The sequence below is a fragment of the Mustela nigripes genome, chromosome 2 (genome assembly GCF_022355385.1).
Source record: "Mustela nigripes isolate SB6536 chromosome 2, MUSNIG.SB6536, whole genome shotgun sequence".
Taxonomy (NCBI): domain Eukaryota; kingdom Metazoa; phylum Chordata; class Mammalia; order Carnivora; family Mustelidae; genus Mustela; species Mustela nigripes.
Window position 1 is genome coordinate 17,708,550 of NC_081558.1, and position 12,089 is coordinate 17,720,638.

At 39.5% G+C, this 12,089-nt stretch overlaps 1 protein-coding gene across 10 annotated transcripts in view; it reads right to left on the bottom strand.

Annotated features, from left to right (window-relative positions):
• MAP4 (microtubule associated protein 4) overlaps positions 1 to 12,089 on the bottom strand; it is a 197,325-nt gene that overhangs the window by 63,012 nt on the left and 122,224 nt on the right. For all 10 annotated transcript variants that reach the window (XM_059389616.1, XM_059389612.1, XM_059389610.1 and 7 more), the window contains exon 4: positions 477 to 599. In XM_059389616.1, coding sequence (XP_059245599.1) covers positions 477 to 599 — 123 coding nt within the window. The remainder of the gene's footprint in view (positions 1 to 476; positions 600 to 12,089) is intronic.

Below are 12,089 nucleotides of genomic sequence, written 5' to 3' on the forward strand. Positions count from 1 at the left end.
AGATTCCTTTTTTTAAAAGACTTTATTTATTTATTTATTTGACAGAGAGCACACAAGCAGGGGAGGGGGAGCAGGAGAAGCAGGCTCCCCACTGAGCAAGGAGCCTGATGTGGGGCTTGATCCCAGGACCCTGGGATCATGACCTGAGCTGAAGGCAGTCGCTTTACCAACTGAGCCACCCAGGAGCCCCTGGAAGAACTAAGGTTCTAAAGTACTACTGACTAATCTTCAAAGAATATGAATTTCAGTTAACCTACTCAAAACAGTCTTCAAAAGGGAGGGACCTGGACAAGCATGTGCCTCAGAAAAAGGGGTTGAGAGGAGAAAGGGTCAACTAAATGTTCAGGGTAAAGAGTTGTACTCTGTTGTGCTTTGCATGCTATATGTAGACTAAAAAGTTTTATCTGAGTGGTGGCTACAAATTTTTCATGATTACATCATCACTCTTGAGCAGTCATAGGCAAGCCTGCACTTACCAGTCTGGGTAGGATTCACCAACTGTTCTGGTTCAAAGCAAAAGTTTGTATTTTCTGGCCAGCTCTGGATGTTCTGATATCCCTGGTAGGCCATCTTCTCTTCAAGAAATGGAGTTGGAGAACCTTTGAATAGAAACACGAAACCAAAGTTACATGGTATTAATGTCTTCTCCTCCACTAGAATGGAGTTTCTACTAGTATCACAGTTAGCAAAATATGACAAAATCATACCCACCTACTGCCTTTCGAGACTTTATTTATTTTTTTTTTCAAATTTTAAGACAGAAAAACATAATCAAAACACTGGAAGCATAGCCTGTTACAAGGTTAAAAACAGTGCAGGATATCTTCTGGTTACAGTATGTGAAAAGGTTAGTGATCTTTACCCACAAAGAACAAGTATACAATTTTATAAAATTGTCAACAGCAATCATTTCAGGTCACCAAAATTTTTTAAAATGTCAGAGCTAAATAAATGGGGAGCTATATACAATGTTCATGAACAGAAGACTCAATATTGTTAAGATGGCAATTCTCAAACTAACAAGAGATTCAAGGCAATTACAATTCAAAGTCCCAGGAGAGGGGGCGCCTGGGTGGCTCAGTGGGTTAAGCTTCTGCCTTTAGCTCGGGGTTATGATCTCAGGGTCCTGGATTGAGCCTTGATCCTGGTTTGAGCCTCGGTCCTGAGGTCCTGAATCCAGGCTCTCTGCTCACCGGGGAGCCTGCTTCCCACCCAAGCACCCCCACCCGCCTCTCTGCCTGGTCATCTGTCAAACAAATAAACAAAATCTTAAAAAAAAAAAAAAAAAAAATTCCCAGGAGAATTTTCTGAAGGTGTCAACAAGCTCATTTCATAATTTATATGGAAAAAAAAAAAAAAAAAACCCAAACCAAAGAATAGCCAAAACAATTCTGAAGAAAAGCACACCGAGGGACTTAAATTACTTGATTTCAAAAGTTATTACACATGTATAACAACCAAGTCAGTGTGGTATGGACGACACATTAGATAAATGGAGCAGAACAGAGTTCAGAGAGAAAACTACGTAAATTGTGGACAACTGGTTTTTAACAGAGGTGCCAAGGTAATTCAATGGAGAAAGGATCATTTTTTTCAACCAATGATACAGAAACAATTGGCCACTTACCTTTCACCATATGTAAAATCTAACTCCAAATAGATTAAGAACCTAAAACTAAAAACTAAAACTAAAAGAAACTAAAAGAACTTGTAGAAGAAAACAGGAGAAAAAAATCTCTGTGACCCTGGACTAGACAAAGACTTCTTAGAAATGTCATCAAAGGCAGCATCCATGTAAGAAAAAAACTGATGAAATGGATATCACTGAAATTTAAAACTTGAAAAAAAATTTAAAACTTCAGCTTTTAAAAGATACCATTAAGAAAATGAAGAGAAGCCCAAGACTGGGAGAAAATATTTGCCAATGACAAATCTAATAAAGGACCTATATGCAGAAGAGATCAAAATCTCTTATAATTTTACTTATGATCGACATTAGTTAAGTTTCGTTAGAAACAAGTTCATTTATCACATTAAAAACAGTATTTATAGCTAACTTAAATTATTGGTACATACTGTGTGTTCAAAACTGTGTTTAAACATTTAATATGGGGGAAATAGCTACTTCAGTTTTTTTGTTTATTTTTGTTTATACTTGAACAACGTGTAAGGTTTTAATCTTATTTCCCTTATATCTTACTTGTTCTGATCATACTTATTAAAATGTTATTCTTTGTTGAGTCTAATAATAAAAAATTAAGACTTGGAAAGAAATCTCTAACAACACAATTATAAGACAAGCAACTCAATTTTAAATGGGCAAAAGATTTCAATAGACCTTTTCATCAAAGAAAATACACAAATGGGTAATATGCACATGAAAAGAAGCTCATCTTCATTAGTCGTTAGGGAAATGCAAATTGAAATCACAGTGAGGGCGCCTGGGTGGCTCAGTGGGTTAAGCCGCTGCCTTCGGCTCAGGTCATGATCTCAGGGTCCTGGGATCGAGTCCCGCATCGGGCTCTCTGCTCAGCAGGGAGCCTGCTTCTTCCCCTCTCTCTCTCTGCCTGCCTCTCTGCCTACTCGTGATCTGTCTGTCAAATAAATAAATAAAATCTTTAAAAAAAAAAAAAAAAAAGAAAGAAATCACAGTGAGATGCCACTGCACTACAGAACCACTAAATCAAAAAGACTGACAATACCAGGAATTTGTGAGGATGCAGAGAAAAAGGAAATTTCTTTCATTCCTGAAGGGAATGTTAAATGTTAAATGGCACTACTTTAGAAATGAGTTTGAGGGTTTCCTTTTCTTTTTTTTAAATGAACACCTTAATTGAGATATAATTTATCCTTTTAAGTATGTGCAGAATCACATACTTAAGTGAGTTTCAGTACATTCGCTGAGTTATACAACCACCACCATCTAACTTGAAAGTATTTTTATGACTCCAAAAATCCTATACCCGTTCCCTTATCCCACCGCCCCCTAACAATTACTAACCTACTTTCTGTTTCTGGATTTGTCTATTCTAGATGTGTCATATAAATGTCATGAGACAATATGTGGCCTTCTATGACTGGCTTATTTCACTTAGCACAGTATTTCCAAGGTTCATCCACGTTGTGGCATTTGTCAGAATTTCATACCTGTGTGCAGCCAAATAACACACCATTGCATGGATATACCACAGTTTATATGTTCATCTATTGACATCTGATTGTTTCCATTTTTGGCTATTTACATAATACTGCTATGAACATTGAATGTATGTTTTTGTGTGGGCATACGTTTCTAACTTTACTGGGTGTATGCCTAACCGAATTTCTAGGTCATACAGCGACTCTTACATCTAACATTTTGAGGATCTTTTGCAAAGAGCTTACCCCATTTTTACAATCCCAACCAAGAATGTATGAGTTTCAATTTCTCCACATCGTCACCAAACTTGCTGATCTTTTTTATCTTAGCTACACCAGATGTGGGTGTGAAATGTATCCCACTGTGGTTTTGATTTGGATTTTCCTAACGACTAGTGATGTTCTGCAAATTTTCATTGCTTATCAGTCATTTGTGTTTTTTGTTTTGTTTTGTTTTTGTTTTAAAAGAAATGTCTATTCAAGGGGCGCCTCACCGCCTGGGTGGCTCAATGGGTTAAACCTCTGCCTTTGGCTCAGGTCATGATCTCAGGGTCCTGGGATCGAGCCCTGCATGAGGCTCTCTGCTCAGTGGGGAGCCTGCTTCCCCCTCTTTTTCTGCCTGTCTCTCTGCTTACTTATGGTCTCTCTCTGTGGCAAATAAATAAATAAAATCTTTAAAAATGGGGGAGGGGTGCCTCACTGGTGTAGTTGGTTAAGCATCCAACTCTTGGTATGGCTTGGGTAATGATCTCAGGGTTGTGAGATCAAGCCCTGCATAATCTGCTTGGGATTCTCTCCCTCTCCCTCTGCCTCTCCTGTTCATGGGTACTCTCTCTCTCTCAAATAAATTAAACAAATCTTAGGGGGGAAAAAAAGAAATGTCTATTCAAATCATTTATGTATTTTTTAATTGAGCTATTTGGGTTTTTCTTTTTTTAGTTATTGAGATGTAAGATTCACTTTTGTTTTTTTGATTCAAGCATAGTTAACATACAATTTTATTAGTTTCAGGTGTATAATATGACGACTCAACAGTTCCATACATTATTCAGCGCTCATCACAGGAAGTGTACTCATTTTACCCAGCCCCCCAACTCACCTTTCCTCTGGCAAGCACCAGTTTGTTCTCCATATTTAAGGAGTTGTTTCTTTTTATCTTTGTTCGTTTGTTTCCTAGATTCTACATATGAGTAAAATCATATCGTATTTGTTTTTCTCTGACTGATTTATTGCATTTAGCATTACGCCCTCTAGATCCATCCAAGAGTCATTTTCTTGATGATATCCTTTGGAGCACAAAACATTTTAATATTGATAAAGTCAATTTTTTTGAAGATTTTATTTTTCAGGCATCTCTATACCCAATGTAGGGCTCCAACTTACAACTCCAAGATCAAGAGTCATATGCTCCTCTCACTGAGCCAGCCAGGCACTCGGTTAAACTCCATTTCACCTGTTTTCCTTCTGCCACTTGGGCTTTGGAGTCCCAAGAAACCACTCACTAATACAAGTTCATAACAATCTATACCCACATTTTCTTCTAGGAGATTTATCATTTTACCTCTTATGTTTAGGTCTGTAATCCATTTTATTTTTTTATGTGGTGTTAGGCAGGGGTCCCAACTTCATTCTTTTATATAAAGCTATCCAGTTTTCCCAGCTGCATTTGTTGAAAAGACTATAGTAGTTCCCCCTTACTGGTGGGGGATATGTTCCAAGATCCCCTCCCCAGTAGACACCTGAAACTACAGATACTACTGAACCCTATATATACTATATACTATGTTTTTGCCTATTCATACACATCTATGATAGAATTTAATTTTTAAATTAGGCACAGCAAGAGATTACAACAATAACTAGTAGTGAAACTTCAATTAGAACATACTGTAAACAGAAGTTGTGTGAATGTGGTCTACCAAACTATCTTACTATATTATAGTCACCCCTCTTGGGATGTTGTGAGATGATAAAATGTCTGGATGAGATGCAGCAAGGTGAACGACGTAGGCACTGGGACCCAGTGTTAGGCTACTACTGACCTGGTACATCAGAAAGACGACTATCTGTTTCCATACCACAGTTAATCACAAATAACTGAAAGCATGGAAAGCAAAACAGCAATGAAGGGATACTACCGTATTCTTCCCCCACTGTTTGACCTTGGCACTCTTGCTGAAAGATGTAAGAATTTATTTCTAGACTGTGACAGCTTCTTAGAATGTTAAACATGTCTGACCCAGCAATTTGAATCCTAGGTATCTACCCAAGAGAAATGAAAACACGTATCTCTACAAAAACTAATGTATAATGTTCACAGCTGCATTATTCATAACAGCTAAAAATTAGAAACCCAACATTCATCAACTGGTGAATGGATCAACAAAATATGGTGCAAAAAATATAGCGGAATATTATGCAGCTATAAATGGGACTGAACTACTGAGAAACACTACAATATGGATGAGCCTTAGAAAGCATTATATGGGGGTGCCTGGGTGGCTCAGTGGGTTAAAGCCTTTGCCTTCACCTTGGGTCATGATCCCAAGGTCCTGGGATCGAGCCCCGCATCAGGCTCTCTGCTCAGTGGGGAGACTGCTTCCCCCCACCTCTGCCTGCCTCTCTGCCTACTTGTGATCTCTGTCAAATAAATAAATATAATCTTAAAAAAAAAAAAGCATTATATGGGGGTACCTGGGTGGCTCAGTGGGTTAAAGCCTCTGCCTTCAGCTCAGATCATGATCTCAGGGTCCTGGGATCGAGCCCCGCATCGGGCTCTCTGCTCAGTGGGGAGCCTGTTTCCCCACCTCTCTCTGCCTGCCTCTCTGCCTACTTGTGATCTCTCTCCCTCTGTTAAAATAAATAAATAAAATCTTTTTTAAAAATAGCATTATATGTGAGAAAAGCAAGGTAGAAAAGATTATATATTGTATAATTCTATTTACATCAATTTTCTAGAAAAGACACAACTATAAAAACAGGAAGCAAAATAGTGCCTGCCTAGGCTGAAAGTAGGAATGGGAATCGAGCATCAGTGGTCCCAAGGGAACTCCAAGGTGATAAAAATATTCTAAAAATGGATTAGGGTGACTTTAGTACACACTTCCTTGTTAGGGGTATGAACTTCTGTTGTGAAGGGCATAAAAGTAAATGAGAAAGAAGTTCTGAAAGGCCACAGTACAAAAATTTAAAGTTTCCCTACTGTCTTCCTTTTGGAAAACAGAGGATCCAAGGAAGATGTGGCTGGGAAAAGGAGAAGCCTCTGCCACAGGGTACTTATAAACAGTTCTACCACTAATACACCCACTGCTAACCTCAAAGCAAAGTGGGTGTGGAAGTGACAGGACATCCCTAGGTAGTAGCCCACATCTGGCTGCTTCTATGTGCAAATGCTCCCCCACTTCAAGGTTGCCCTTATTTTCATGTTTCATAGAATCATTTAAATCTGATTTCACCTACAAGAAGTGGTTTGGGGGAAAAGGAGAGAAAAATAAAACAAAAATCACTTATCCTCGATTTGCATTTTCCAAAATGCTTCTTCAGGAACATCTCCTGAGAGAATCTTGGATACCTGAAGATTTTTTTTTAAATAAACATTTTTATTTAAACATCATAAATCTGTGGATTTATTTTCCATGCCTACAAGAATGGAGGTTGGATAATCTAATTTTAATTAAGATATTTAATTTCCATTCTGTAACTAAAACTCTTCTTACATAAATAAAACACCAGATCCCTAAGAAACTCATCTGCTAGAAGGACAGTTAACATCACAAATGGCAAATCCTCCCGGGTTCTGTGTGTTGACCAGAGCCTCTAGGGAGAGTGGCTTCTCTCTGGGGGTTATTATGGACATTGATCTGCAACACAACTAAGAAACTTCTGCTATAAGTTATAAGAAAAAGAAACATCAGCTCTTCTTTAAAGAAGATAGACTCTTTCCAAACTTTAAGCAATGTTTGTCACAACTGTCTTTTTAAGATGGAAACTGATCATCATAATCGTCTTTCATCAGTGACAGCTTACAATGGTTGACACAGAAGAGTCCACACAGAGCTGGTCCCTAGGTCAACTCTCACTAAATGATGAAAGTACAAAAGTAAACCCCTCTGGTTATGGCACAACCTGGGGTAGGAGGGAAGAGAAAAACTCAGCAATACAATTCAGGTAAGGCAGCAACCCACCAGCAGGGATGTCAACCCCAGGTTAACGGGGTCCTGTAAATTCATGTCCAAGCACCTCCAAAGGTTTCAATGATCACCTCCGTCTCCTCAAAGCACCTCCTCCTCCTTTTGATCTTTCCCCCAGTATGCTTTCTCCTTTCTGTCCCTCCTTTAGCTTTGAGAGAGCCAACTTTATTTTTTAACTTAAATTTTTTTTTTTTTAAATTTTTGAAAGAGAGAGCATGCACACATGCAGAGGGCGGATGGGTAAAAGGGAGAAGGAGAATTATTGTTTTGTTATTTTTTTAAGATTTATTTTAGGGCTGGGCGCCTGGGTGGCTCAGTGGGTTAAAGGCCTCTGCCTTCAGCTCAGGTCATGATTCCAGGGTCCTGGGATCGAGGCCCACATCGGGCTCTCTGCTCAGCAGGGAGCCTGCTTCCTCCTCTCTCTCTCTGCTTCTCTGCCTACTTGTGATCTCTGTCTGTCAAATAAATAAATTAAATTTAAAAAAAAAGATTTATTTTAGGGGCATCTGGGCGGCTCAGTCAGTTAAGCATCTACCTTCATTCAGCATAGGTCATGATCCCAGAATCCTGGGATTGAGCCCCACGTCGGGCTCCCTGCTCAGCTTAAGAACCTGCTTCTTCCTCTCTCTCTGTTCCTCCTGCCTGCTTGCTCTCTCTCTTTCTCAAATAAATAAATGAAATCTTTTTAAAAAATTTATTTTAGAGCTCATATGCAGAGGGGAGGAGCAGAGGGAGAGCGAGAGAAAGTCTTAAGAAGACTCTGTATGGAGTACAGAGCCCTTTGTGGGGCTTGATCTCATGCCCTAGGATCAAAACCCCAGCTGAAACCAAGAGTCTGACACTTAACCAAATGTGCCACCCAGGTGCCCTGCGAAGAGATAAACTTATGCAGGATCCATGCCCATTGTGGAGCCTTGCACAGGGCTCAATCTCATGATGGTAAGGTCATGACCTGAGCCAAAATGAAGAGTTGGGACATTTAACCGACTGAGCCACCCAGGCACCCCAAAAGAGCCAACTGTATTTATTTTTTAAAATATTTTATTTATTTATTTTATGGAGAGAGACACAACGAGACAGGGAACATAAGCAGGGGGAGTGGGAGAGGGAGAAGCAGGCTTCCCTCTCAGCAGGGAGCCCTATGCGGGGCTTGATCCCAGGACCCTGGGATCACAGCCCCAGCTGATGGTAGGCACTTAATGACTAAGCCACCCAGGTGCCCCGAGAGCCAACTTTAAACAGCATTTCAACACATGGAAGTTCTGCAGAACTGAGTGCAGTGAAATTGGGTTATCTGTGTGGTTTAATTTTCTCTAATACCTAGTATGTATTTGTACCTATTTCAGCAGACATATAGAGCCCATTTTATATAGACTACATATTTGTTTTTACATACTGCTGGAGAACTGGGGAAAATATTCAGCAGAGCCGAGTATGAGTTGAAGCCGTGGTTAAGGATGGGAAAAAAAGGAGCACACCAATCTGAGTGGGAAAAGCTTACGGAGGACAGCAGGTCTTCACAGAGGACCTCTGGAGACTAGCTAGGATGTCAAAGACACAAAAAAAGCAGATTTTATCTAAGAAAAATAATATTATATATTATATATATTAATATATAAATAATATATTTATAATTATATATTTCTATTTCTTAAATATATTATAAATAAATATATAAATTATATTTATAAGATATATTATGATTAAATAAATATAATAAATATAAATAAAAATAAATTTTAAAAAACAACAACAAGATTTATCTGCCTGCATCCACTGCCCTATTCCCTTCCAGGCAGAACGAGTGCAGAGGTCAATCACGGTGTTTTTGCTTTCTTGACCAAAGGAGTATACTTGTGATTCAACTAGGCCAAAAGTCCTTTGGAGAAATGTGATATACAGACATTCTGACATTTTGGATCTTAAGCCATAATGATACACCTAGGCTGCTGGTGGCCCTCTTTCCCATCTTGAAAGAGTCTGCCTGAGTACAAAGCCAGAGGAGAAGACAGAGGAAGACAGAAGTACAGGACAGAGGAGAAGAGAGGGGAGACAAAGAGCAGGAGAGAGGGAGAAAGGCAGAGTGTGAGTGAGTGAGTGAAGCAGAGGAAGAAAGAAACAAGGAGAGGAGAGAAAAGCAAGAGAGAGAGACTTACGAGCCAAGTATGATTCTAAAAGTCTTTATATGTTAAAGGGGAGGGGGACAGCCAACAAATATATAAATGTACAGTCCCTAGTTTTTTAAAAAGTTCTAACCTTATCTCTGCCACTTAACTCTGGGTGTGACCTCAAGACTTTTAGAGCCACAGACCACTAACCTAGAGTTCAAAAAAAAAAAAAAAGTTGTGAGGTGTGATACACAATTTCTTAAATACATTTTAAATCTTTTTAAAAATACATTTTAATTCTATAATTAAATTCTGAGATCTCTGACTTACCCAATCATCTCTATATCTCTCCAAAAAATAAAACCTAGTAAAATATAACTTACATAAAAGTACTCAGATGCTATTGAATAAGTGGAAGTACTAGGATACTTGTTAGGCCAGAAAGATTATTGTAAATCAAAAAACACACCAAAGTGTCCTCGGGAAGGTTCACAAGTAGCATATGAAGGAGGGAAGGGGAAAAGGTTGAAAAACATTTGGATAAACACTTCTTAAAATTAATAAAAATATAAATAATAAATTTTTATGGACTGACTTATCTTACTTCCCAAATCACAAAAGCACAAATTAACAACACATTCTGGATTATTAAAGAGAAATTAACCAGAGAATGATAGGAGAAAACGGTTTCCTGATGTTCTGAGGTTGGTGCTGAGAACTGATCTGTAATTGACTCAACAGTACTATAGCAGCAGTCTCAAAACCTGGTCCTTGGCTACATTCTGGAATCACTTCTCTTCCCCCCTTATTATTAAATATTTTAATTAATCTATAGCAATGATTAAACAACAGAAAGGAAAGGACGGAGAGAGGGAGACAGAACAAACAAGTAAGCAAGCAAACAAAGGGCTGGGCACCAACCTGGCACCAACCAGGAATATTTGAATTCCTGCCTGCTCTAAACAAAAGCTTAAATGTAGGTCTTTCAGGGCACCTGGGTGGCTCAGTGGGCTAAAGCCTCTGCCTTCGGCTCAGGTCATGATCTCAGGGTCCTTGGATGGATCCCCACATTGCGCTCCCTGCTCAGCAGGGAGCCTGCTTCCTCCTCCCCGTCTCCCTGCCTCTGCCTACTTGTGATCTGTCTTTCTCTTTCTCTCTCTGTCAAATAAATAATAAGTAAAATCTTTTTTAAAAAAATGTATGTCTCTCTTGGTTTAAGGAATGACCTCTAAGGATACTTGTTCAGTTCTAGAATTAGAGTAATAAAAAAAATGTTATCAATAATTTAATATTCCACAGAAAAGTACTAGAACTTCTTCTTCTTCTTTTTTTTTTTTTTTTTACGATTTTATTTATTTGACAGGCAGAGATCACAAGTAGGCAGAGAGGCAGGCAGATGGAGAGAGAGGAAGCAGGCTCCCTGCTGAGAGGCCTTAACCCAGTGAGCCACCCAGGGGCCCCTACTACTTCCATCTTTGAATCGCTTTCTGTTTAGAGGAGGTATAACTACCACCTACTACTGCAAAGCTAATAAAGGCAATTTGTTTAGGGCTTCAGTAGGACAGATGCTTCTCACAGAATAATTAATGCAAATGTTGGATAAGAATCTAATACTCTTCTTTGTCCACTGAAATGAACCCATAGCAGGATTACTCCCCACTCCTCTGGGCAGGTCAGTCTCCTCATTGCAACTGCTGAAGCCCAAGCTTCTGCTACCCCAGTACCTTTGCTCACGAGATCAACCTCTCGCGGCTGCTGGACCCACATCCCCCAGCCGTGACTCAAGTCTCAGCTCTACACAGCCTCTTTCATGATTTTTAGTGCCCATCCTTCTCCTCTTAGCCCTTTCAACATTCTTTGTATGTTCCTAGAAAACCATTTAGTCACTGAACTATATTTTCCTTAGTGTTTTGTTCCTTTCCCTAACAAAATGTTTTTTTTTATTTTTTAAACACTTAAATCTTTTTTTTAAGGTTTTATCTATTTACTTCTGGGGGGGGCGGGGTGTGGACACAAGCAGAGGAACTGGCAGACAGAGGGAGAAGCAGGCTCCCTGCTGAGCAAGGAGCTCAATGTGGGACTCAATCGGAGGACTCCAGGATCATGACCTGAGCTGAAGGCAGAGGCTTAACAGACTGTAAGTATTTTTTTTTTAAAGATTTTATTTATTTATTTGACAGAGAGAAATCACAAGTAGATGGAGAAGCAGGCAGAGAGAGAGAGAGAGGGAAGCAGGCTCCCTGCTGAGCAGAAAGCCCGATGCGGGACTCGATCCCAGGACCCTGAGATCATGACCTGAGCCGAAGGCAGCGGCTTAACCCACTGAGCCACCCAGGCGCCCTGTAAGTATTTTTTTAAGATTTTTTTCATATATTTGACAGACAGAGATCACATGTAGGCAGAGAGGCAGGCGGGGGGCAGGTGGGAAAGTAGGCTCCCTGCTGAGCGGAGAGCCCAATGAGGGGCTGATCCCAGGACCCTGGGATCTGTGACTTGAGCCAAAGGCAGAGGCTTTAACCCACTGAGCCACCCGGGTGCTCAACATTTAAGTATTCTATGTTCATCATTTTAAACAAATACATTATTGAATATGTATTATTCTTGTTTCTCCAGTTCATTATGTTTCTTTAAAAAGTAAAGAAAAGGGACGCCT